This window comes from Misgurnus anguillicaudatus, chromosome 6, assembly GCF_027580225.2.
Source record: "Misgurnus anguillicaudatus chromosome 6, ASM2758022v2, whole genome shotgun sequence".
In the NCBI taxonomy this organism is placed as follows: domain Eukaryota; kingdom Metazoa; phylum Chordata; class Actinopteri; order Cypriniformes; family Cobitidae; genus Misgurnus; species Misgurnus anguillicaudatus.
Genome location: NC_073342.2, coordinates 7,616,849 through 7,640,742, shown reverse-complemented (window position 1 = coordinate 7,640,742; position 23,894 = coordinate 7,616,849). Strand labels below are relative to the sequence as shown.

The window sequence follows — 23,894 nt, the reverse complement described above, 5'->3', positions numbered from 1 at the left end:
AAATTAAACATGACATTTACAGAAACATTGTACTTTTTTGAACGTTAAATAGCTCTGCGGCCCCCCGATGAACTGTCTGTCTTAAAAATGGCCCCAAGCCAGTTTGAGTTTGAGACCCCTGGATTAAACTAAAGACTCTTCAGAGATATAAAGGATGTCATACTACTCTATAGGTACTCCAGATTGATATCAGAAATGCAGAAACAGCGTGTGTTACGTGAGCTTTAATACATTTAATGTTAATGTTGTACAATTTGATAGAAGAAGCTCTGTAATTGCATTTCTCTGATATTTGTTTTATATTGTTTCTGTTCAGTCAATAGATTATGTATGTCTCTGTGCTTGATTAATTTACTTTAGATATTTTTGTAATGTACACAACACAATATGAAGTATATTAAATTGTTCTGTATTCAAAATCTTTGTATGTGTCTTAATCTTTAATGATTTTAATATAACATTTTAAATATTAAAAACAGCTTTATAATAAAATAGTAGTGTAATGCTAATACATTTCTATTAATGTAATGCTAGTATATTTCTAATATGCTGAAGTACTATTAAAGTGTTCTTAAAGCACAGTTAAATTAAGCTTTAAATGTATTCTAACTGTATTTTTAAGTGTATGGGAAGTGCATTTCAAATGAATTTTAAAGAAGTACACTTAAATTGCACTAAATATATTTGAAGTTGTTCCAATTTAACACAATTTCAATATAATGCAAATAGATTAAAATAGACTTTAAATATATCTCGAAATGCATTTAATATATTTGAAGTGGGTTCAATATAATACATTTAATATGCATTTAGTATAGTAGCATTTAAATATATTAAGTATGTCCCAAAAAATACTATTTAAATATATTTCTTTTTCACCTGGCTAACTTTTCTTCGTTTTGCCATTTTCTGGCTGACTGGCCACCAGGGGTGGAAAGAGTAAATCATACTTAAGTTCAAGTACTGTTAGTTTCCAAAAAATGTAGGGTGAGTACTGTGTAGTGTGAACAGTTTGTGAACCCTCAAAACAGTTTTCTCTGTCCCAAAATCCAAACATCGGCCATTTCTCAAACAGAAGGCTGCATCCTCTGGAGGTCGCATATGCAGGCTGCATACGTCACCAAGCCTGGTTTATTTCAGTTACTGGGCATTGCATTCGGAGGGTCATACGCATATTACAACAATTTACAATTAATTAATTATAATAGTAAACTTTATAGTTGATAATTTTCTGAAATTGATTGATTGATTGATTGATTGATTGATTGATTGATTGATTGATTGATTTTATTTGACCACTTAAATATAAAAATATGAAACAGTACTCCGAGTCATACATTAAAATACATAAATAGTCAGGGATAACACAATAAAGCCCAAAGACTTATTTCCATTGTGGTCCCTAAGGGCAAAGAGGAAAAGACAAGTGGCAACATATCTCACAACAATCATTTCATCATACATTAACACAACCATTAATATTATACCACAAAAACATAATACCTATGTTTGGCACCTAAGCCACATCTTCAAACCCTGTTTAAAACTGCCTATACTTCTAACTGTCTTAAGTGTACTAGGTAACCTGTTCCAAAGGGTAGCTCCAACATAAAGAAAAGACTGTTTGCCCAGATTGGTCTTGACTCTTGGTGGTATAAAATCTGTTGCACTACCCCTTGTGGAATATCTGTGAACTTCATTTACTCTATTAAAATAATTTCTAAAATACTTGGGAACATCCCCATAAACAATTGTATGTATCATACCCAGCTGCAACTGATGTACTCGATCCTCAAATAAGACAGTCTTTATGACGTATGCAACCTGCAAATGCGAGAATGCAGCTCTCAGTTTGAGAAAGGAGAAATCCTGGCCGTCATGAGCAACAGAGCAGCTGTGGGAATGCTGTGAATAGGTATGATGACAAAATGTTCAAACCCCAAAGCTTAAAATTTGACTAGACAAAGCAGACATTTCCCTTTACAAAGATATATGGATTGTAAAAATCCATTGAGGATTGAGAAAGTTATGATAATTTTAATATTAGAAATGAAAAGGAAAATTTATATATAGATGTCAATGGAAGCTATTTATTCACATGTTTTTTCTTGTAACTTTCTCATTTCATCAGATATTTGCAATGAAATTTTAACAGACGGTACAATTTTAATAGTTCTTTCAAATGAAATCATGAACATTTACTGTTTTTATCGGAATGGACATCAGACCGAAAACAATTAAAAATAACTAATTAATAAACGTTCTTTCATATTCATAAAAAATTCCCACAATACAAGCAAAGACAACTTTATGAATTCATTTTATACGCAATTAAAATGCAAATATACATTCATACTTATTTTTTCATAGCAATTAATGATCGATATGACAAATATACTGGAGTTGATAACAGGCTATTGTACAACCAAGTCATCCAGGATGACATCTGCTGCTATCGCATAGATGGACACTTCCGTGTCATGTACATCAAATTCATACCCCTCTCCACTCATGGCCCAACAGTCTATTTCTTTTTTTTAGCATGGAAAGTTTGAGTTTTCCCATTAACAAATTACCCTGCCGGCACCCAAATCCCACGCATGACATATAAATGCCCCACCCCTCTACCACACAACAACTCCTTGATCAAGCTTATTTTTTTTCTTTTGGGAGTTCTAGAAATGCTTCCTCGATCTTGTCTACATTTAATTCTTCAAAGTTTTTCTCTAACACTTTCCATTCTTGTTCACTTTTCTTCCTTTCTTTTGTGGCTTGACGTTTGTGAAATTCCTCCTGTAGCTCCTTGCTTCTTCCTCCTCTTTCTTCTTTGTATGACCCCCAGCTTCACTGCTTTCCTGATGACTAGCTCTTGTTTTTCCTTGTCTAAACTGTCCAAATAGTCCACAGTGTTGTTTTGCCGTTCTCACATTTTACAGGACAAGTAGCAGATGGTGGCATTTGGAGCTTTCTTCTTCAACGCACTACTGTTAACATCCCCATCAGCTCTTCAGCATCCCTGTTATGTGATCTTGCCGAGGCTGTCTCTTGTTTTACTTTCTCCGTCACTCTCCAAGTAGATACTGTTTTTCAAGTACTTAAATTATTGCTCTCAGACAGCTTTCCATCATTTGAGTGAACATGACTGTGTCTTTTGGTGGTTGTTGCAATTTCTCAAGGATTTTGTCTGAAGCATTCAACTGATTTCCAAAGAGGTCTGTTGTGCAAGTCAGGAATTCAGCAGGTAGGCATAGTTGATCTTTCAGGTTCTGCACAGTGTCTTTGATCATTTCAATACATTTAATGTAATCAGTTTGGTCATCTGCACCAGTGTAGAATTTGGTCATCCAGGGTCCAGTCAGAAATTTACCAAGCAAACCCTTGCATTTCAACCTGTCCAGCTGTAGAGTTGAAGTCTTTAAGTATGCTAGCATGCAGGCCTCCACATGATGTTCCTCCACAGAGATATGACTTTAGTGTGGCATGATGACTTGACAATATTCCACATATATGGAAAAGAATGTGCAGTTTATTACCTCTGTAGCATGCGATGAGGCCGAAAGGGAGATTGTCGTGATCCAGAAAGACCTTAAAGCCACGAGGGTCACCCTTGCCATCCATGTACCTTATCTTATTTTGTTGAACCACAATGTTGGCCCAAATGCAGTCTTCTCCTTAATTTTCCCAGTAATTCCCATTGATTTCTCAATCTCCTTCAGAGCACTCTTTGTCTTTGAAGTGATTGTTTCCAGAGGATGAAGGTTGCAATTCAGCTCATTCAGGGCCTTGTTCCAAGATGCACAGACTAAACGAATGGCTGCATGATTGGCAGCACAGCTGTCAGTGAGCGTGTTTGATATCTTGTTTTATGTGTTTTTTATTTGTTTTTCTGTTTTGTTATAATAAAGTTGTCATTGTTTTTCCAATCTGTCTGCGCTTGGGTTCGTTCTCAGTCACCCCTTGACCGTTACAGTCCCAGTCTGTCTGCCTGCCTGTTTCTTTGTTTATTATCTATTTGGACTTCTTTTCTCATCATCCTTTTCACTCCCTCACCTGTACTGTGTTTGTCCTCAGCTCCCATCAATCATCATTATCTTGTCTATATATACTCTGTCTGTTCTCCACATTGTTGTCCTTTGTCAAATGTTACGTGTGTGTTTGGATTTACTGTTTATTGGTTTATAATTACAGTTTATTTGTTGATTATATTCATCCATCGAATGTTTCATTCATCCTCCACCGCATCAAGTGACAATAAGATCAAATCTTCAGTTTTTCTTTAGGGTCAAAAAAAGTCATATAAACTTGCACCTGGCATGAACTCCCTGCTTTAATTGACAACGTTTCCAACTTTTTAAAATTTTCAAAGACTCAAAGACTCTCAAAGGCTGTTCTATTTCATATCGGTCAACACGCCACAGTATGGGTCATCCTCTTTGAGAGGGTGAGCTGTTAGGAGACAGAATAGCAAATTAACCACTCCCCGCTACGTGCGTGCAATCAGCCTCAGTCTACATATACAGGTGCACGCACACCGGCATCCTGAAGACGGTAGCTGAAGCGAGACGTGAGTGTTTTTTTTTTCATCTGGATTGTTGCTAAAGTAGGGCCTCTGCTCTTGAGAGGGAGTAAGTCGCTGCTTAAAAACGTGTTTTTGTTACAATTACTGATTGTTATATAACCGCCGTAGTATAGCGGATTTAAGCCAATGTGTCACACGTTTTCACGTGGCATCTGGTGGCGCGACGGTAGTGCATTTGCTCTAGTTCAGTAAGTTCGTACACCGTGTGGAGCAGGTTTTTGATTTTGAGTTGAAAAAAGTTACCTGAATAGATATCTTTATTGATAGATTGTTTTTTGTTTCTATACATACTTATTTGGTATTATATGCCTCTGTGAGCTTCTTTGTCTGTGAGGACAAAAGCTACCTGAAAAATATATATATATTTTTTTATTGATAGTTGTTTTGTTTTGATACATATTTGGAAGTTATATGCGTTTTGGAGCCTCTTTGTCCGTGAGGACAAAAGCTACCTGAATAAATATCTTTATTGATAGATTGTTTTTTGATTTTATACATACTTATTGAGTAGTTATAGGCTTCTGGGAGCCTCTTTGTCTGTGAGGACAAAAGCTACCTAAGTGAAACCCTCCTAAACACACGCACAAGCTCTGAGCTGGTGACATGTCGGAGGAAGAGAGCATTCCCCCCAGTGGCCAGGGGATGCAAGCCGAAGGTGAAGTCCCTGTGCAGAAGGCTGCTGGGTTAAAGCGCACCCACAAACGCAAACATGTGGAACAAGATGTGCAGAGTTTGCGGCGTCAATTGGAGGAAGTACAAGGTGCATTGCATGGCCTCCTGGAGGACCGAGAGCGAGCTCGGGGGCCAGCAGGTTGGAGCGAGCCGGTGGCTAGGCGCCGGCGTCTCAGCCCTGATGAGCTGTCATTGGCAGCCTCAGGTGTCTTAGTTTCCCATGACAGCCTTACTCCAGACCATGAGGTCTCTGATGACCCTGGTGTTCACTCTGAGTCTGAGGTTAGTGACGTTACCTCACAGAACTCTGAGCCAGCTCATTTAGATCCGTCAGACAGAGCTGTGATTGTGAGAGCTGCAGATCGTGCTAAGTTGCCACCTCTGACCTCCGCCACGGGGGCTTCTGTCTTTGACAGAGGTCCGCGTCGACGCAAGTCTGAAGGGCTTCCAATCCTGCCTGATTTTATGGCGGAGCTGCACTCTTCCTGGAAAGCCCCGAGCTCAAGCCCACTGCCCAGAACACAGCTGGCTTCCTTGGCTGGGGCTGCAACCTGGGGGCTGGCTGCGGCTCCTGTGGTGGGGCCTTACCTTTGCGATGCTGGCAGGAGCAACAGCTAAGGCTGGCAGGGATGCAGTTCATCCAAACAAGCGCTGCAGGGCTGTTGATTCCCAACTGCGGAAGGCTTATCAGGCCTCAGCATTGGCTGGCAGGCTGTCATGCACCAACTCCCTTCTGCTGGTGTATTTGGAGGGGCTGCTGCAAGATATGGCATCCTCTGCCCCAGGGGGTGAGATTACAGAGATGTTGCGAGTTATGGACATACTGCTTCGAGGAACCAGTGCTCATGCTCAGGCTTTGGGTCAGTCCATGGCTTCGATGGTCCAGGCACGACGTCAGGTCTGGCTCTCTCAGGCCAATATAACAGACCAGGACTGCATGGCAGTGGTTGCGGCTCCGGTGGTGCCAGGTGAGATCTTTGGGCCACCTTCAGAAGGGGCTCTGTAACAGTCAAGAAGAGCGAGGGAGCTGACTCGCTCAGTACATTTGGCAGGCAGAGCACGGCGCTCTGGGTCAGCGAGCACCTGGTTTCGTTCGGCTCCTCAGGCCTGGAATGGTCCACGTCGTGCACCAGCTCAGACTGACACAGCAGGCCCAAGCCACACTGCCTATCGTCCCTTTCGCCAACAAAGGGGTGGCTGGCCTGCAAGCGGTCGGCCACCTGGACGGGCATCGCGTCGCTGACGGTTGCCAGCCTCCGACATCACATTTCACACCCCAACACCTTGCCCATTGGCGCCAGTGTACTCCTTGCCCTTGGGTGCTCAGCACCCTGAAGTCGGGGTACAGGCTGCAGTTCAAAACCAGACCCCCATGTTTTCACAAGGTTGTCCCTACTGTCTTGAAGGGCAATGCCAAGCACGATTCCCTGTCAAAGGAATTTTCTGTTCTCTTGGAAAAAGGGGCAGTAACACTTCTGCCTTCAGACAAGATAAGGCAGGGGTATTACTCCACTTATTTCCTCCTTCCGAAGAAGGATGGGGGCTTGCGCCCCATTCTCAATCTGAGGAGGTTCAATCGACACTTACAGCGCCTTCCCTTCAGGATACTGCGTCTGTCTACAGTCCTCACTTTTGTTCAGCACGGAGATTTGTTCACAACAGTGGACCTACGGGATGCTTACTTCCACATCCCAATCCACAGACATCACAGAAAGTACCTCCGGTTTTTCTTTCAAGGGGTAGCATACCAGTACAATGTTCTCCCTTTTGGTCTGTCTCTGGCGCTTCGCACCTTCACCAAATGCATGGATGCGGCTCTCATCCCGCTCCGGCGCCAGGGACTTCACATCCTGAACTGAAATCTGGACGACTGGTTGATTTGTGCCCCAACCAGGGAGCAGGCAGAGATCGACACAGGGGTGGTGTTAGCACACCTCCTCAAGCTAGGCTTGGCGTTAAACAGGGAAAAGAGTGTGCTGGTTCCCTGCACCACAGTAGAGTACCTGGGTCTGGTGCTAAATTCCACCACAATGAGAGCCTGGCTGTCCCCTTGGAGGCAGCTTGTGTTGAGGAAGAGCTTGTCCCAACTTCTAAGGGAAAAGCAAACATCTGTGAAGTCTGGTCGGAGGCTGCTTGGCCTAATGGCAGCAGCAGCTCAGGTTTTCCCACTAGGCTTGCTTCATATGAGGCCGCTACAACAGTGGTTCTCGATGAACAAGGTGAGCCCCTACGAGGACGGGCAACGTGTTCTGCAGCTGAATGCAGGTTGTGTTCCAGGTATACACTGGTGGCTGGCTGCCCTAGACCTACAGGAGGGTGTACCTCTGGGCCAGCGGAGTTCAAGAGAAACCGTGACTACGGACGCCTCCAGTCCAAGGTCTGTGGGAACCCATGTGGCAGGGGGCTCACGTAAATCTGCTGGAGCTCGAGGCTGTGCGTCGAGCCTTGGTGCATTTCCGACCAAGTCTGCAGGCAAGGGATGTCCTGGTTCGGACAGACAGTTCGACGGTGGTGTCGTACATCAACCACCAGGGGGGGATACGTTCGGTGTCCCTCCATCGGAGGGCTTACAAACTCCTTCGGTGGGCTCATGCGCACAACCTGTCCTTGCGGGCAGTCTATCTGCCAGGAGAGGACAATGTGGCAGCAGACCTTCTGTCCAGGGGGGGGCCAAGGCCAGGAGAATGGCGGCTGCACCCAGACATTGTGCAGGAGATTTGGGCGAGGTATGGACATGCATCAGTAGACCTGTTTGCGTCTCAGGAAACGATGCACTGCCCTCTCTGGTACTCCATGACAGGTCCCAAAGGGACGTTGGGGATAGATGCCCTAGCGAACGAGTGGCCTCGAGTCCTTCTCTATGCCTTCCCTCCGTTTCCGTTACTCCCAGCAGTGCTGGCCAAGATAAGGAGGTTGCAAGCCAGGGTGCTGCTTGTGGTGCCAGACTGGCCAAATCGGTCATGGATGCCAGATCTGGTGGCTCTGCTTGCGGGATCTCAGTGGTGTCTTCCCCTCAGGCGGGATATGTTAACACAGGGTCGCGGACAGCTCTGCCACCCGAACCCAGGCCTACTCAGACTGCATGTTTGGCCATTACACGGAGTCAGCCAGGCAATCTGGACAAGAATGTCTTAACCACCTTGCAGGCAGCAAGGGCACCCTCCACCAGGGCCCTCTATGCTGGTAGGTGGGAGAGGTTTGTTCGCTGGTGTCATCCCAGTGGTGTGGACCCAGTCTCGTGTGGCGTGCCTGTTATCTTGTCTTTTCTTCAGTCTCTTTTAGAAGATGGTCTGAAGGAGTCTACCTTAAGGGGATATGTGGCGGCCATATAAAATGGCCATGATGCTTTGAATGGGTTGTCAGTGGGCTCGCAGCCTCTTGTTAGCCAGTTCCTCAGAAGAGCACGGAGGCTATGTCCATTGCGTTCCTGTATGGTCCCTTCCTGGGATCTACAGGTAGTATTGGAAGCGGTGTCACAGGCTCCCTTTGAACCATTGTCTGAGGTGGATTTGGAGTTCCTTACACTTAAGACAGTGTTCCTCCTAGCCATCACATCGGCTAGATGGGTCAGTGAACTGCATGCCTTATCAGTCCATCCTGCATGTCTGCGGCTTGGGGAAAGCGGTTCTCCCATCTCCCTCTTGCCAAACCCGGCTTTTTTGCCCAAGGTTCTCCTGCGATCTTTTGTTTCAAGGCCTTTGATTCTGGATCCCTTTCACCCTCCTCCCCATGACTCTCCTGATACTGCTAGGTTGCACCTTGTTTGCCCTGTCCGGGCACTGCGGGCCTATGTCGATCGCACTGCGGCTGTCAGACAAACAGATCAGCTGTTTTTGTGTTATGGGGGTCAAACCGTGGTCAGGCAGTCTCTAAACAGCGCCTGGCTCGCTGGGTGGTGAAGACTATTGAATTGGCCTATAGTAAGAAGGGGCTGGCCCTACCTACAGGGGTTGTGGCTCACTCCACCCGGGGGATGGCGGCCTCTTGGGCCTTGTTTAAGGGGGCTTCCTTGGAAGACATCTGTACTGCAGCTGGCTGGAGGTCTTCACTGACATTTGCACGGTTTTACCGCCTCAATGTGGCCTCTGCTGTAGCTGCCTCTGTCCTACAGACTGGGAGCCAACTGTGATTTTGTCTGTGGCCTTTTTACTTTCAGTTTCTACAAGGTGTTCAACACCTGGTGATTTGTTTGATCTGCTTTTCAATAAAGACCTGTGTGAAGTGAATATCTGTCTTTTGTAATTTTTCTACTGAATCAACAAACGGCAGCATCAACAAACGCTGCTGACTGAAGCTAGCATTTTCCGATCTAATGGCGGATTCATCTGATATATGCTTTTCTGACCTGTCCTCGCCTGAGCGGGAAGCTGTGGAGGAGTTGATCGGTTTGAGCAGATCCAACGCGAGCTACAGCGCCCACTTCACCATGTCTCCGGACGTCCACAAGCGACCGAGGCATGCAACAAACGAGCGCTCCACGCGATGCAGCTTCACGGACCGTGAACGAGTGAACGGAGACGCCATTGCCCAACATGACAGCGATCGGGAAGCTGTGGAGGAGCCGCTGCCCGGCCTTCGCAGATTCAGCATGCCCCACATCACCCTGGACCCAGACATTCGCAGGCGACTGAGGCGTACCACAACCGAACACCCCATGCGATGCAGCTCCGCGGAGCGCGTTCGGGTAAACAAAGACGACATCGCCCAGCATGAAAGCGGTAAGACTCCGCTTGTTATTGTAACATGTACTACTTGCTACATGTATAGTTTAGCTTCTGCCGTTAGCATAGATGGGTTTACATGCACTAAGTGTATTGAAGTATTAAGATTAACTGAGAAGGTTGCTGAACTAGAATCGCGCATCCGAACACTAGTTGAGGATAGCAAAACCGCTAATGTTACTGTTGTAAATACTGTATAGAGCGAAAAGACTAATGGCTCGGTTCCGACATCAGAGGCTATAATGTAAACATTACAAATACTGTATCGAGCGCGCATAGTGTTCCGACATCAGATGCTAATATAAACATTACAAATACTGTATCGAGCGCGCATAGTGTTTATCATAATACACATGGCTCGGTTCCGACATCAGAGTCAAGTCGGCGGTCTTACTGGGTGACTGTCAGGCGGCATAGTCATATACGGCGTCCATCTAAGACCCATAACGTTACGGTACTTTCTAACAGATTCGATCCCCTAAGGAATACACTAGCTGAAACACCTGTTAAAAGTGCCCTGGTCATTGGAGATTCTATACTCAGGAACACTAACATTGTGGCACCAAACACCATAGTCGACTGTATACCGGGAGCCAGAACGTCTGACATTAGATCCAAACTTAAAGTGCTGGCTAATGCTAAACGGAAGTTTTCTAAGATTGTTATTCACGCCGGAACAAATGACACCAGACTCTGACAGTCAGAAATCACCAAAGATACTATTAAGGAGATGTGTGAACTTGCAAAAACAATGTCAGACAATGTAATATGCTCTGGTCCCCTCCCCGCCTACCAGGGAGATGAAACACATAGTAGATTAGTGTCTCTCAATGGCTGGATGTCAAAGTGGTGCCCTCAGCATAATGTAGGATTTATAGACAATTGGAAGCATTTCTGGGGTAGACCATTCCTCCTAACCCGAGATGGTCTTCATCCGACATCAGAAGGAAGTGCTATACTCACCAGAAATCTGATTAATAGTCTTAATTCTGATATAGTATGACTATCCAGGGCCCAGGTCCAGAAACAGACGGATCAGCTTAACTGTCCGTCTGTTAGCTGGCATGATCTGTCAAGATCACATATATCCCAGCACTTCGAGTCGATCTTACCAGAACATCAACACATTTCAACTGTATCTGTTCCCCGAACAAGCAAATACAGAGCACCACTTGCCACATCACGTACAAATTTGATCAACATAAAATTAGAAAACAATACATTACAAGATGAACCTCGAATGTTAAAATTCGGCCTTCTTAACATTAGATCGCTTACCAATAAAGAACCTATTGTTAATGAAATAATTCATGACCAAAACTTAGATGCACTCTGTTTAACAGAAACCTGGCTTAAAGCAGATGACTACACTAGTTTAAACTAATCCACCCCACAAGACTGTTATTATAAACACGAACCTCGATTAAAGAGGAGAGGGGGTGGTGTAGCTACAATATACAACAACATTTTTAAAGTTAACCAGAAATCTGAACTAAAATTTAACTCATTTGAACTAATGTTATTAAATATGGAAATAACTGATCGTAACAACAAACAGCTTTCTTTTGTCTTAGCTACAATCTATAGACCTCCGGGCCACCATGCAGATTTCCTTAAAGAAATAGCAAATTTCCTGTCTGAGCTTGTAGTCACTGTAGATAAAGCTCTTATCGTTGGTGATTTTAATATTCATGTGGATAACTCAAAAGATGCATTAGGACGTGCATTTATGGATGTTCTAAATTCTCTCGGTATTACACAAAACGTGTCAGGGCCCACGCATACTCGTAAGCACACATTAGACTTAATTCTGTCACTTGGACTCAATATTAATGACATCGAAATATCACCTCAGAGTGATGCAGTTTCTGACCATTACCTTGTGTCATACACTGTACTTCTAGATAGAATCACTCAATCCACAACATGCTACCAACTAGCCAGAACTATAATTTCCACCACTAAAGATAGCTTTATTAGCACTCTTCCAGACCTGTCCCAAATGAAACATGTAGCAAATAACTGTGACGATCTAGATACTGTAATAGAAAACCTGAACAATGTCTGTTCTAACACACTGGATGCCGTTGCTCCCATTCGAAAAAAGAAAATCAAAGAAAAACCGCCAGCTCCATGGTATGATCATCACACCGCAGCTCTTAAAAAGGCAGCTAGAAAAATGGAAAGAAGTTATAGAAGCACAAAGTTAGAGGTATGGCGTGTAGCATGGAAAGAGAGTGTTAAACACTACAGACAGGCTATAAAAACAGCCAGATCTACCTATTTCAGTACGCTTATTAAAGAAAATCATAACAACCCTCGTTTCCTCTTTAGCACAGTTGCAAAACTGACAAGAAACAAAGAACAAACAGAAACCAATAGTAAACTCCAACACAATAGTAACGATTTCATGAACTTCTTTTCTAACTAAATTACGGCTATTAGGGAAAACATCGTAACTACCCAAGCAGCCATCACTCTACCCATTAGTTCACTAAACACTAGATTACCATATGAACATCTTGATTCATTTAAACCTACTACAATAGATGAGCTCTCTAAACTAGTCACATCATCCAAATCATCGTCCTGTATATTAGACCCCGTTCCCACAAAACTTCTTAAAGAGGTATTCCCTGTAGTGTCAAGCCCGGTTCTAAATATCTTTAACTCATCGCTAAAAATAGGATACGTTCCAACAGCTTTCAAGCTAGCAGTTATTAAACCGCTGATTAAAAAACCACAGCTTGATCAGGGAGAGCTTAATAACTTTAGACCAATCTCAAATCTCCCTTTTCTTTCGAAAATATTAGAAAAAGTAGTGGCAAGCCAGTTACGCACATTCTTGACAAATAATAGTACGTATGAAAAGTTCCAATCAGGATTCAGGCCCCACCATAGCACAGAGACAGCGCTGCTTAGAGTTACAAATGACCTCCTGTTAACATCCGATCGTGGTGAAATCTCAATCCTTATATTACTAGACCTTAGCGCAGCCTTTGACACAAAAGACCACACAATCTTACTCAATAGACTAGAAAACTATGTTGGTATCAGTGGTCAGGCGTTAGCCTGGTTTAGGTCGTATCTAACCAATCGCTATCACTTTGTTTATGTAAATTAGGAAGAATCATATCACTCCCTGGTTAAATAGGGTGTACCGCAGGGATCAGTTTTAGGTCCTATCCTGTTCTCATTATATATGTTACCTCTAGGAGACATTATCAGGAAACATAACATAAGTTTTCACTGCTATGCGGATGATACCCAGCTTTACATCTCCTCACATCCCAGCGAAACCCACACGTTTTCTAAGCTAACAGACTGCATTAGCGATGTTAGTGACTGGATGGCACATAACTTTCTTAAGCTCAACTCCAATAAGACAGAGATGCTTATTATTGAACCGAATCGCTACAAACATAATATGTCAGATTACAAGTTGCACATAGATGGCTGCATTGTGGTACCATCTTCCTCGGTTAGGAACTTAGGTGTGATGTTCGACAGCAATTTATCCTTCGATAGTCATATCGGCAACGTCTGCCGCACAGCATTCTTCCATCTTAGAAATATCTCAAAAATACGCCATATACTGTCTACATCTGACGCAGAGAAGCTTATCCATGCTTTTATGACCTCTAGAATAGACTATTGTAACTCGCTACTTGGGGGATGCCATGCAAATCAGATAAACAAGCTGCAGCTAGTTCAAAACGCTTCTGCAAGAGTGCTTACTCGATCTAAGAAGTATGACCACATAAGTCCAATTCTAGCATCTTTACACTGGCTACCAGTTAATTATCGCATACAATTTAAAATATCACTTACCACCTACAAAGCCTTAAATGGCCTAGCACCCTCATATCTTAGAGAATTACTATCAGAATACAATCCATCACGTGCACTGCGTTCGCAAAACTCTGGTCTCTTAGTTATCCCTAAAATATCAAAAGTGTCTAAAGGTGGAAGATCCTTTTCCTACTTAGCCCCTAAGCTCTGGAATGATTTACCAACCATTGTCCGAGAATCAGACACAATAGATACCTTTAAATCTAGACTTAAAACTTTTCTCTTTAACAAGGCATTCACATAATAATGTTTTAGTAATGGTACTCATCTCACAACCTGATAAATAAATAAACTAAATCCTCATTTTCGTCAACATTTCAAAGCATGGTAAATGCTATTAATAAACTTAAGAAAATGTTTAATCTCTCCTTACTTGTTTACATATGTGCAGCAAACCATGAGCCGAGGCATAAACTTTCAAAAACAAATGTCACGTATAAAATAGAAAAGGCTACATATAAGGAAAAGAAACGCTACTTTGTGCACATACAAAGCACAATACAAGGCCAAAACTTCAACACTAGACCAATAAAACCCCGAATCGGGCCATTAATTGCCAAAGCGCAGAGGAGTGATTGAAAATTATGTATGGCATTATGTTATCACTTGCTCGGCCCTCCACCTGAGGTTTCTGAGTCGAGTAGGGGAGTACTGTGAAGCCCAGACAGGCATCAGGGAGATGGCTGGCGCAGTCACGTCCCCGTCTCCCCTTTACTCCCTTGCTCGTCCGGATTTCAATAAATCTCGGTGGGTATAGATTTGTGGTGTTAAGCCCACTAGTCGGGGGCGGGACTTCAGTCCTTAAAAGGGTGTCACTGCATCCATTTCCTAAAACATTCGCCGTCCCGTGCATTTTTCTCGTTCTCCCTAAACCAAACTGTGCAGAGTCTGTCACTGGGATGACGTTGTATCTTCAATACGTATGTGTACATGTGTGTGTATATGTATATATATATATATATATATATATATATATATATATATATATATAATGTATGTATGTTTGTGTATATGTACATGTGTATACATATGAATGGCCCCTACGCTAATTGGGTTTTGTTTTTCTTTCTTCATGTCTCGTCCTTGTCTCCGAGGACACTGAGACAAACAGACCCAGTTCCGGTAAATGTGAAAGTCGGCACACCTCTGACTCACCGGCAGACCGTCAATGTGATGCCCTGCTGATGCATGACCAACGACCACCAGAAGAACCCGCTTTACCTCCGCCTAATCTCCTTAATCGTTTCAATGTATATATAAATATATCTCCCAAGGGTTTTTCCCTCCTAAGACTTTTTTTTTACTTCCCCGGCTGAGCCTAGGGTTTTTTTTCTCCTAGGGGGTTTTTCAACCCGGGGAGGCAGCCCTCTTGGGCTTAACTTAGCACCCTCTTCTTTACGTTACATTAGCAATACGCACGCTTATAATGTTGATTCATAGCCGCAGCAAATTTAGCTGCTTTTGCTATCGTGTATTATGTTGTGCTATCTGTCGTTTTTCTATGCTTTCCACTGCTTCTATTATTGTAAAGCTGCTTTGAAACAATCACAAATTGTGAAAAGCGCTATATAAATAAAAATTGAATTGAATTGAATGGTTCCCCGCTACTTCCCCCTCGTGACTCCCTTTATTTGGTACACTGTTGACCCATACTGTGGCGTGTTGACCGATATGAAATAGAACGGAGGGTTACGCAGGTAACCCAGGTTCTGTGAATGAAGGTCAACACGCCACACTGCGTGGTCACTCGGGGAGTGGCATGATGCTTGATGGCAAAAAGAGAAAGTGCCGGCGTGCGTGCACCTGTATATGTAGACTGAGGCTGATTGCACGCACGTAGCGGGGAGTGGTTAATTTGCTATTCTGTCTCCTAACAGCTCACCCTCTCAAAGAGGATGAACCATAATGTGGCGTGTTGACCTTCATTCACAGAACCTGGGTTACCTGCGTAACCCTCCGTTTTCATAAATATGGGCGTTGTGGTGGATTTTTGCTTGACAATGTAAATGTGATTTTCACTTCACACTCCCAGTGTCACTGTTTGATTGTTAAATCATCTGAACTGAAACAAACCAGTTTCACTTCTCTTAAATGAAGGAATTAGTCAGTTATGAAGTTATTTGCATACCATTTTTGAATTCTCATAAACATTGAATAGTTTCCTAATGGATTGTGCTAGACAATTCATAAAGTATGAAGTTTTGTTCTCTTCATTGGTATGAACACTGAACTCATTGAAGAAATGTTGTCATTGCAAACATCACCTGTTGGGTCATAATTATTCAAAGATCAGCAGATCTGCTGTCGTACTGCTTTCTACTGAATTACAAGAACAAAAGAAAAATAATTTGCTCTCTTATATTCTCATTTGATGTCAAGCAGTCTGTGTATGTTGTGCTCTTAAAGGCGGAGTCCATGATGTTTGAAAGCCAATGTTGATATTTGAAATCACCTAAACAAACACGCCCCTACCCCAATAGAATCTGGACCTTCTGTTGATAGACCAGCCCCACACATACGCAACCCGGCATTTGATTTGATTTGATTGGCTATAAGTGTGTTTTGGTAGTCGGCCCGTCTCCTTTCCAAACCGTTTTTCAAACATCGTGGACTCCGCCTTTAACAGCTTCATTATTTAATGGGGGATTTAAAGCAAATAAAGAATAAATGACTTTGATATTAAACCTAAAATCTGATCATATGGTAAAATAATTTTAAGCTCCTGCACTCCGTCATCAATATGCATAAGCAGTTTGGATGAATGGTTGTTAAAAAAATTGTATTTATCTGATGAACTTTGTGTGTTTCCTCTGATCAGTGTTGTGTGTTATTGTGTTGTATGATCATCTGAAGCTGTCTTTGATCAGTGAGCACAGGAATGCAGATGGTACAAGACGGGGTTGTGACCGAGTAATAATTCCTACATTTTTAACCTTACACATGAAGTATAATCACAATATTTTCAAAATCCCATTATAATCACATTATGAGGGTTCAAGCAAATGTGGTCAATGATACTGACTGATGTGAGTGATTATCAACAGTTAAAATTAAACTGTAGTACAATAATAATAAAATTCATCCATGTTGAAGCTGCTTTAACACAGCAGAAATTAATAGATAAATTAATGATACAATTTATAACTATAAAAAATATACATATTAAATGTATAATTATCTGTAATGTTGTTATTTAAACATACTATAATACAAATCAGCTGTAAGTTAAATAAATTATGACCATCATCATCTGCAGTATCTGTCAGGTGTATGAGTGCAGTCACTGTGAGTCTGACTGAAAGAGGTTTTTGTATCACTCTTTATCACTGTGTCAACACATAGCTACTGCCGGTATAGTGTTCACTCTGACAGTAATAATCTCCTGAATCTTCAGTCTGAACTCCACTGATGGTCAAAGTGAAATCTGTGTTTGATCCGCTGCCACTGAATCTTGATGGAGTTCCTGACTGAAGTCTTGTTGCTCTATATATGAGGAGTTTAGGAGCTTCTCCAGGTTTCTGTAAGTACCAGGCTAAGTAATCACCATTAGCCACTGCACTGCTGACTTTACAGTTTATTTGAACTTGTTGTCCTGGTTGAACTGTTATTGATGGACTCTGAGTAACAGTGTACTGTCCTCTACACACTGAAAGAAACAACAAGAATGAAATATAAGACAACACTGAAACAAATCAATATTTTACTCTTCAATGAATTAATGATGATGATGAAAATGTTACAACACAAACCTTGAGTAAAGACTGTGAGTGTCCAGATGAAGATGATGATGAAAGTCATTGTTGTTCTTTTGGTTTGTGTGATGATGAAGATTCTGTTCTGTTCTGATCTCAGTCATGAAGTGTTAAACTCACAGCACTATAAACACTCACACATCACTGAAGCATGACAACACAATGCAAAGAAGACGACAGGAAACTTCTGCTCGTACAGACTACTACACTATCATTATTCAATGTATACTTGTGTAGTGGGTTGAAAAAAATGAATGTGTTTTAAAATAAAATGCATGTGTATATGTGTAGAGAGGAAGGAAAAAAAACACCCCCCCTTTAAAATTTAAATGTCATGTGGCATTTATGTGTTAAAAGCATTTTCATTATATTCTTCAGTTCATTTTATTGATATAAATTGATGTAAATTCATCATTTTCATTCATCTTTTCATTGAGTAGAAAAAATAATGCTTTGTTGCTGTTTATAATTGCTGCCTGTAGAGGGCGCTGAGCGCTATTGCTTCTAGGTGATGAACCGGGCGAGTCAGAGTCAATTAAACATTGTCCATGACTGCAGCCAGTACTCCGGTTTCACAGTGTCTCTTGTTATTACCTTACAGGTGAGCAAAACTGTTTCAAAAACTGGTTTACACTAATGTAAAACACTGTGCTTCAAAGACGTATGTGTTTATTTCTGTTAGATGACTGAGAAATACTGTTATTAAGACACATTGAGCATTACTGGGTTATGTTTTAGACATAAGATGTATGAATAGGTGAATGTAAAGTGAAATATGATAAAATATACATGTGAAAAGTGTTCATGGATGTTTTAAAAGAGTTTATAATGTTGATTGTTATCGGATGATAAAGTTTGAGTGAGTTTAAAAGGCGTTTGCAACTGAAAGTATCTCGAGCCAAAATGGCTGCGTAAGCATGAGTGAGTCAGAGCCAAAATGGCGACGTACATGTAAAACACGAGGATAATGTGAAACAAAATGCAACTTCATTTGTGACAGTTTAGAAAATGAAAACATAGTCTTGTGAATGTTGTTATGATGTGAACAATATGATATTTGGTTAAAAACTCAGATTAAAATGATTATGATTAAAATGTAACTACTCTCATTGAAATATGTTAATGTTGTTAATGCATTGAAATGATGATGATTTAAATGTTGGTTTTGTAACAAAGTTTTTCACATTTTGATATACATTTTGAATGATCTGCAAATGTTCACAGTTAACATTTTGGAGTATGTTGAACACATTTATTAAGACATTTGCACTTGTGATTTATGTCACTGTTTAAATGCACATGTTTTGTAAAGTGTTTTATATTTGACTTTAATGAACACTATTTCTATGAGAGTCAATTAAACATTGTCCATGACTGCAGCCAGTACTCCGGTTTCACAGTGTCTCTTGTTATTACCTTACAGTGCTGGCCAGTGTGGTACATTCAACTTACTCCCTCAGGCTTACCAGACTTGAGGAGGGTAACAATTTGGGGGCTCGTCCGGGATCAGCGCCACCTGGTGGATGGGTGCTGATCAGTAAAGAACCACAGTGGTTAAACGTCATACATCCCAGACCAGTGAGTTGAACGGCAGACACCAGCAGTCTAGCCATGGCTACTCTTCGGGAACTACGGTGGGAGATCGAGAAGCAGCTCCACCTGCTGGTCAGCTCTTCGAACTGCAAAGCCCTCTACAAGGTAGCCCTGTGTTGCGCAGAGGAGAAAGGAGTGGGGGTCCCAGACGGGGAGGCAACGGAAGTGGAACTCTACGACTTTATTGTTGATTTCATGCGAGGAGAACAACTGCAGAGTCTGGAGGACCAAGGAATGGCCCGCTTGCTGACCCTTCATGACCTCGTTCGTGAGTTGACCGCTACGGAACAAGATTCTGCCTCAGATATCACCGAAAACGAAGAGACTTTGGGACTGGTATCGCATTCTGCATCGACATCAGCGGCTGCAAAGGTGCAGGTAGCACAAACGGCAGGTCTGATATCACATTCACGAGCTGAACAAACTGTTCCACTGCCGAGAGTGTCTGAACAAATGACTGGTCTGATTAAATTTTCTGATGTTGCATCATATTTGCCACGTAGAGAATTCAAAATTTATGGTGGTCAAATCTCTGATTCCAATTCAGACTTGAGTTTCAACAGCATTTGTAAGCAAATTGATGAAGGTATAGCAGAAAATTTCTCTGAGTCAGAAGTTATTCGAACAGTGTTAAAAGTTATCAAACCTGGTACTTTCAAAGAGATGCTTATTACAAAAGACAGCCTTACCGTAGCTGAGTTGAAACGGTTCCTTAGAGCTCACCTTAGGGACAAAAGTAGTACTGAATTATTTCAGGAACTAAGCAATGCAAAACAACAGGACAAAGAATCCCCACAACAGTTTATGTATAGGTTAATGGGGCTTAAGCAGAGGGTAGTGTTTGCTTCAGAACAGACAGAATCTGAGTTTCAGTATGATCGTAAACTGGTCCAAGGTGTTTTTCTACATTCACTATATCAGGGTCTAAATGAACAATACATGTTTGTCCGGAGGGACATCAAAACAGCAATAGTGACACAGGAAACTTCAGATGATCAGATCCTAGAACTGATTACACAGTCTGTTAGTGAGGAAACGGAAAGACAAAAACGAATAGGTCACACATATAAATCTAAGGTCACAATTGCGAGTGTGACACAGCAGGATGATGTGAATATGCAATGTTCTCCCCTGACTCACGCAGAAGTTAAAGCCAATCGTGATGCCATTCATGAACTATCTGCGTTGACAAAGAATCTAGAGAAAGTAGTCATGTCAATGGGCCCTGGTGTCCAACAGCAAACCCAAACAGTCGCGGCAAGTGCACAACAACCATTAAAATCAGAGACAAAGGGCAGATGCAAACAGTGTATATCCCAAAATGTTGAAATGTGTACTCACTGTTTCTTGTGCGGTCAAGCAGGGCACCGAGCTGTGGGTTGTCTCATGAAAAGTCGGGCTTTAAAAGAGAAGAGGTCACTGGGGAGGGACCACCAGTGACCGAAGAAGATCTTGTGTCCCAACCTCCTTCCCGTGCATCCAAAGGTGAGCAACCTGTAACACAGAACACATCCAATAGAGCAAAAGAGATTGGAGAGAGACGTGTTGCACAGCTGATTGGCAGCCGTTGCATGATAACTTGCCATTTAAATGGTGTCCAGACTCAAATGCTTTTGGACAGTGGAGCCCAGGTCAGCATGGCTGGACGGGTGTGGCTAAAAAAACACTTACCAAACATCGAAATCCAACCACTAGAATCTCTACTAGCAGATAACCAACTTCACGTCACTGCAGTAAATGGGACAGCTGTACCCTTTGATGGATGGGTTGAGGTTTCATTACAGATATCAAGTGGCAACCAAAACAAAATCGCCATCCAAGTGCCCCTGTTGGTGAGTCAAAGGAGCATGGACTGTCCACTGCTTGGATTCAATGTAATTGAGGAGATCATAAGGGAGAATAATGATTGTGCAAATAACATCAGTCTAATTGATCTTCTCTCTGAGGCCTTGCAGATGCAAAAAGGTGTAACTGAAACCTTGGTGTCTACAGTGAACTCTAACTTCTCACAAGAATGCACTGCCAGCTGTACAGTAAAGACTGGGAAGTTGGGGGTCACCATCGCCTGTGGTCAAGTCTTAGAGGTGAAATGCAGAGTAAAAGCATGGCACAAAGGTGGGACCATGATGTTTGAACCAGCGTCAGAACGTTTCATCCCAGAAGGGTTGGAGTTATTTCCTGCTGTTATAAATGTGCCTCCTGGTGCCTCAAAGACAGTGAAAATTCCAGTTCAAAATTCCACAAACCATAACATTTACCTACCTCAGAGACTTGTGTTAGGTAATATCGAACCCATCAATGAAATCAGACCAGTTTGCCTGTCCTCCAACATTCAACAGACGGATAAACAGATCAGTCGTGCACTTTTGTGTTCATCTCAGCTCACGTCAGCGGACGATGTCTGTAAAAGAAAAGAACATCATGAGAAAGGGGTAGGAGAAAAATGGCACCCACCTGTTGCTCTTGAACACCTCAATAAACAGGAACAAGATATTGTGAGGGAAATGTTGTTTGAGGAGTCAGATGTGTTTGCTCAGGATGAGGGAGACATCGGGTGTATTCCTGATCTGCAGCTGAAAATCCGTCTATCAGATAACACACCAGTTCAGAGGTGTTATAATGCCATCCCAAAACCCCTTTATAAGGAGGTCAAAGACTATGTGCAAAATCTGTTGAACAGAGGTTGGATCAAAAAGTCGTCCTCATCGTATTCGTCACCAGTGGTATGCGTTAGAAAGAAAGACAGTAGCTTACGCTTGTGTGTCGATTTTCGAGCTCTTAACCACAAGACCATCCCTGATCGACACCCTCTCCCGAGGATTCAAGATCTGTTAGACAGCCTTGGGGGAAATTCATGGTTTTCTATTCTGGATCAGGGAAGCGCATACCATCAGGGATTTGTGAGTGAGGACTCAAGACATGTCACCGCCTTTAACACTCCATGGGGATTATATGAGTGGGTGCGTATCCCCTTTGGCCTAACAAATGCCCCAGCTGCTTTCCAGCGATGCATGGAAGGGGTATTAGAGGGTCTTAGAGATGAGTGCTGCGCCCCCTATTTAGATGATGTGCTGTGCTACTCAAAATCCTTTAGCGATCATGTTGACCACCTCCGAAATGTGTTTTGTAAAATGAGGGCTCATGGAATTAAACTCCGACCAAAAAAATGTGAGCTCTTTAAAAGTCAAGTGCGATACATTGGTCGCTTGGTGTCGGGAGATGGAATCCAGATAGATCCAGCAGACTTGGAGGCTGTCCGTGCCCTGAAGAATAAAGAACCCCGCACAGTGGGAGAAGTGCGGACGCTGCTAGGATTCCTGAGCTATTACAGGTCATACATCCAAGACTTCTCAAGACTGGCCAAGCCACTTTTTGAGCTTCTCCAAACACCACCTGGAACAAGTGAGAATACACAAAACCCCCAGACTCCCAGTCATCGAGGTGCACTAAGGAAGAGTGAAAAAGGGCAGCTTAACTCCAGAACCCCAATCGTTTGGACTGCAGAACATCAAAGTGTTGTTTCCAAATTTGTGGACATGTTGACAAACCCACCAGTGTTAGCTTACCCAAATTTTGAACTGCCCTTTGTATTACACACGGATGCTTCAAACGAAGGGTTAGGGGCTGTACTTTATCAGCAACAGAACAACAAACTCCGTGTCATTGGGTATGGGTCCCGCACACTTACTCCGGCAGAAAAGAACTACCACCTGCACTCGGGTAAACTGGAATTTTTGGCACTCAAATGGGCCATCTGTGACAAGTTTAGAGACTCTCTCTACTCTGCTCCAACATTCACAGGTTACACCGATAACAACCCACTGACATATGTTCTCAGCACAGCAAGGTTGAATGCAGTAGGGCAGCGCTGGGTGGGTGAGTTATCATACTTTCACTTTGACATTAGATACAGGCCGGGTAAATAAAATGTTGAAGCCGATACACTGTCAAGACATCCTCTTAAACTGAATGAAGTCATGGGTGAAGACACACAAACATTATCACCTGAAACTGTGTCTGCTGTTTGGCAGGGTAGTAAAGCTGTGGCTGACAGTGATGTTCCATGGGTTGCCGCCTTAGAGCTAAACAGTCCAAGGGAAGAGGTAATGTGCACTGAGGGCAGCATCTCCACAGTGACCCCTGAAGATATCAAATCTGCACAACGAGATGATCCAACGATAGGTGAGATAATCAAGTTGAAAGAACAGGGCTGGACACCAAACGAAAAAGACAAGAAAAACATGAACCAAGGAACAAGGCGGCTTCTCTTTGAATGGACCAAATTGGAGCTAGAGGATGGGATTTTGTACCGTAAAATAGGACAGACCAGACAACTAGTTCTCCCTCCGCAGTTCAAAACAACAGTACTTAAAAACTTGCACAATGAAATGGGACATGTAGGAGTGGAGAAAGTGCTCCATCTTGCTCGTGAACGCTTCTATTGGCCCTCAATGAGGAAGGAGATCGAGGAGTATGTAACAACCAAGTGTGCCTGCATAAAACAAAAGCACCCACATGTCCACCAACGAGCACCCATGGGATCCATTACAACTAGTTCCCCGTTTGAGCTTGTGAGCGTGGACTGCTTACATCTTGAGCCAAGCAAGGGTGGTTGTGAGTATATTCTTCTGCTGGTAGATCACTTCACCCGCTTTGCACAGGCGTATCCAACGAGAAACAAGTCCGGTAAGACCGCCGCGGAAAAGATTTTCCAGGACTTCATTC

The 23,894-nt window shown here is 42.7% G+C and overlaps 1 protein-coding gene and 1 gene segment (V, D, J or C); one reads left to right on the top strand and one right to left on the bottom strand.

Annotated features, from left to right (window-relative positions):
* LOC129434453 (immunoglobulin kappa light chain-like) overlaps nucleotides 1–23,894 on the top strand; it is a 112,775-nt gene that overhangs the window by 84,058 nt on the left and 4,823 nt on the right. The window lies entirely within an intron of this gene.
* Nucleotides 16,906–17,622, bottom strand: LOC129433681 (Ig kappa chain V region 3547-like). The segment is given in 2 exon segments: nucleotides 16,906–17,470; nucleotides 17,574–17,622. Coding segments are annotated over 2 exon segments (372 nt in total).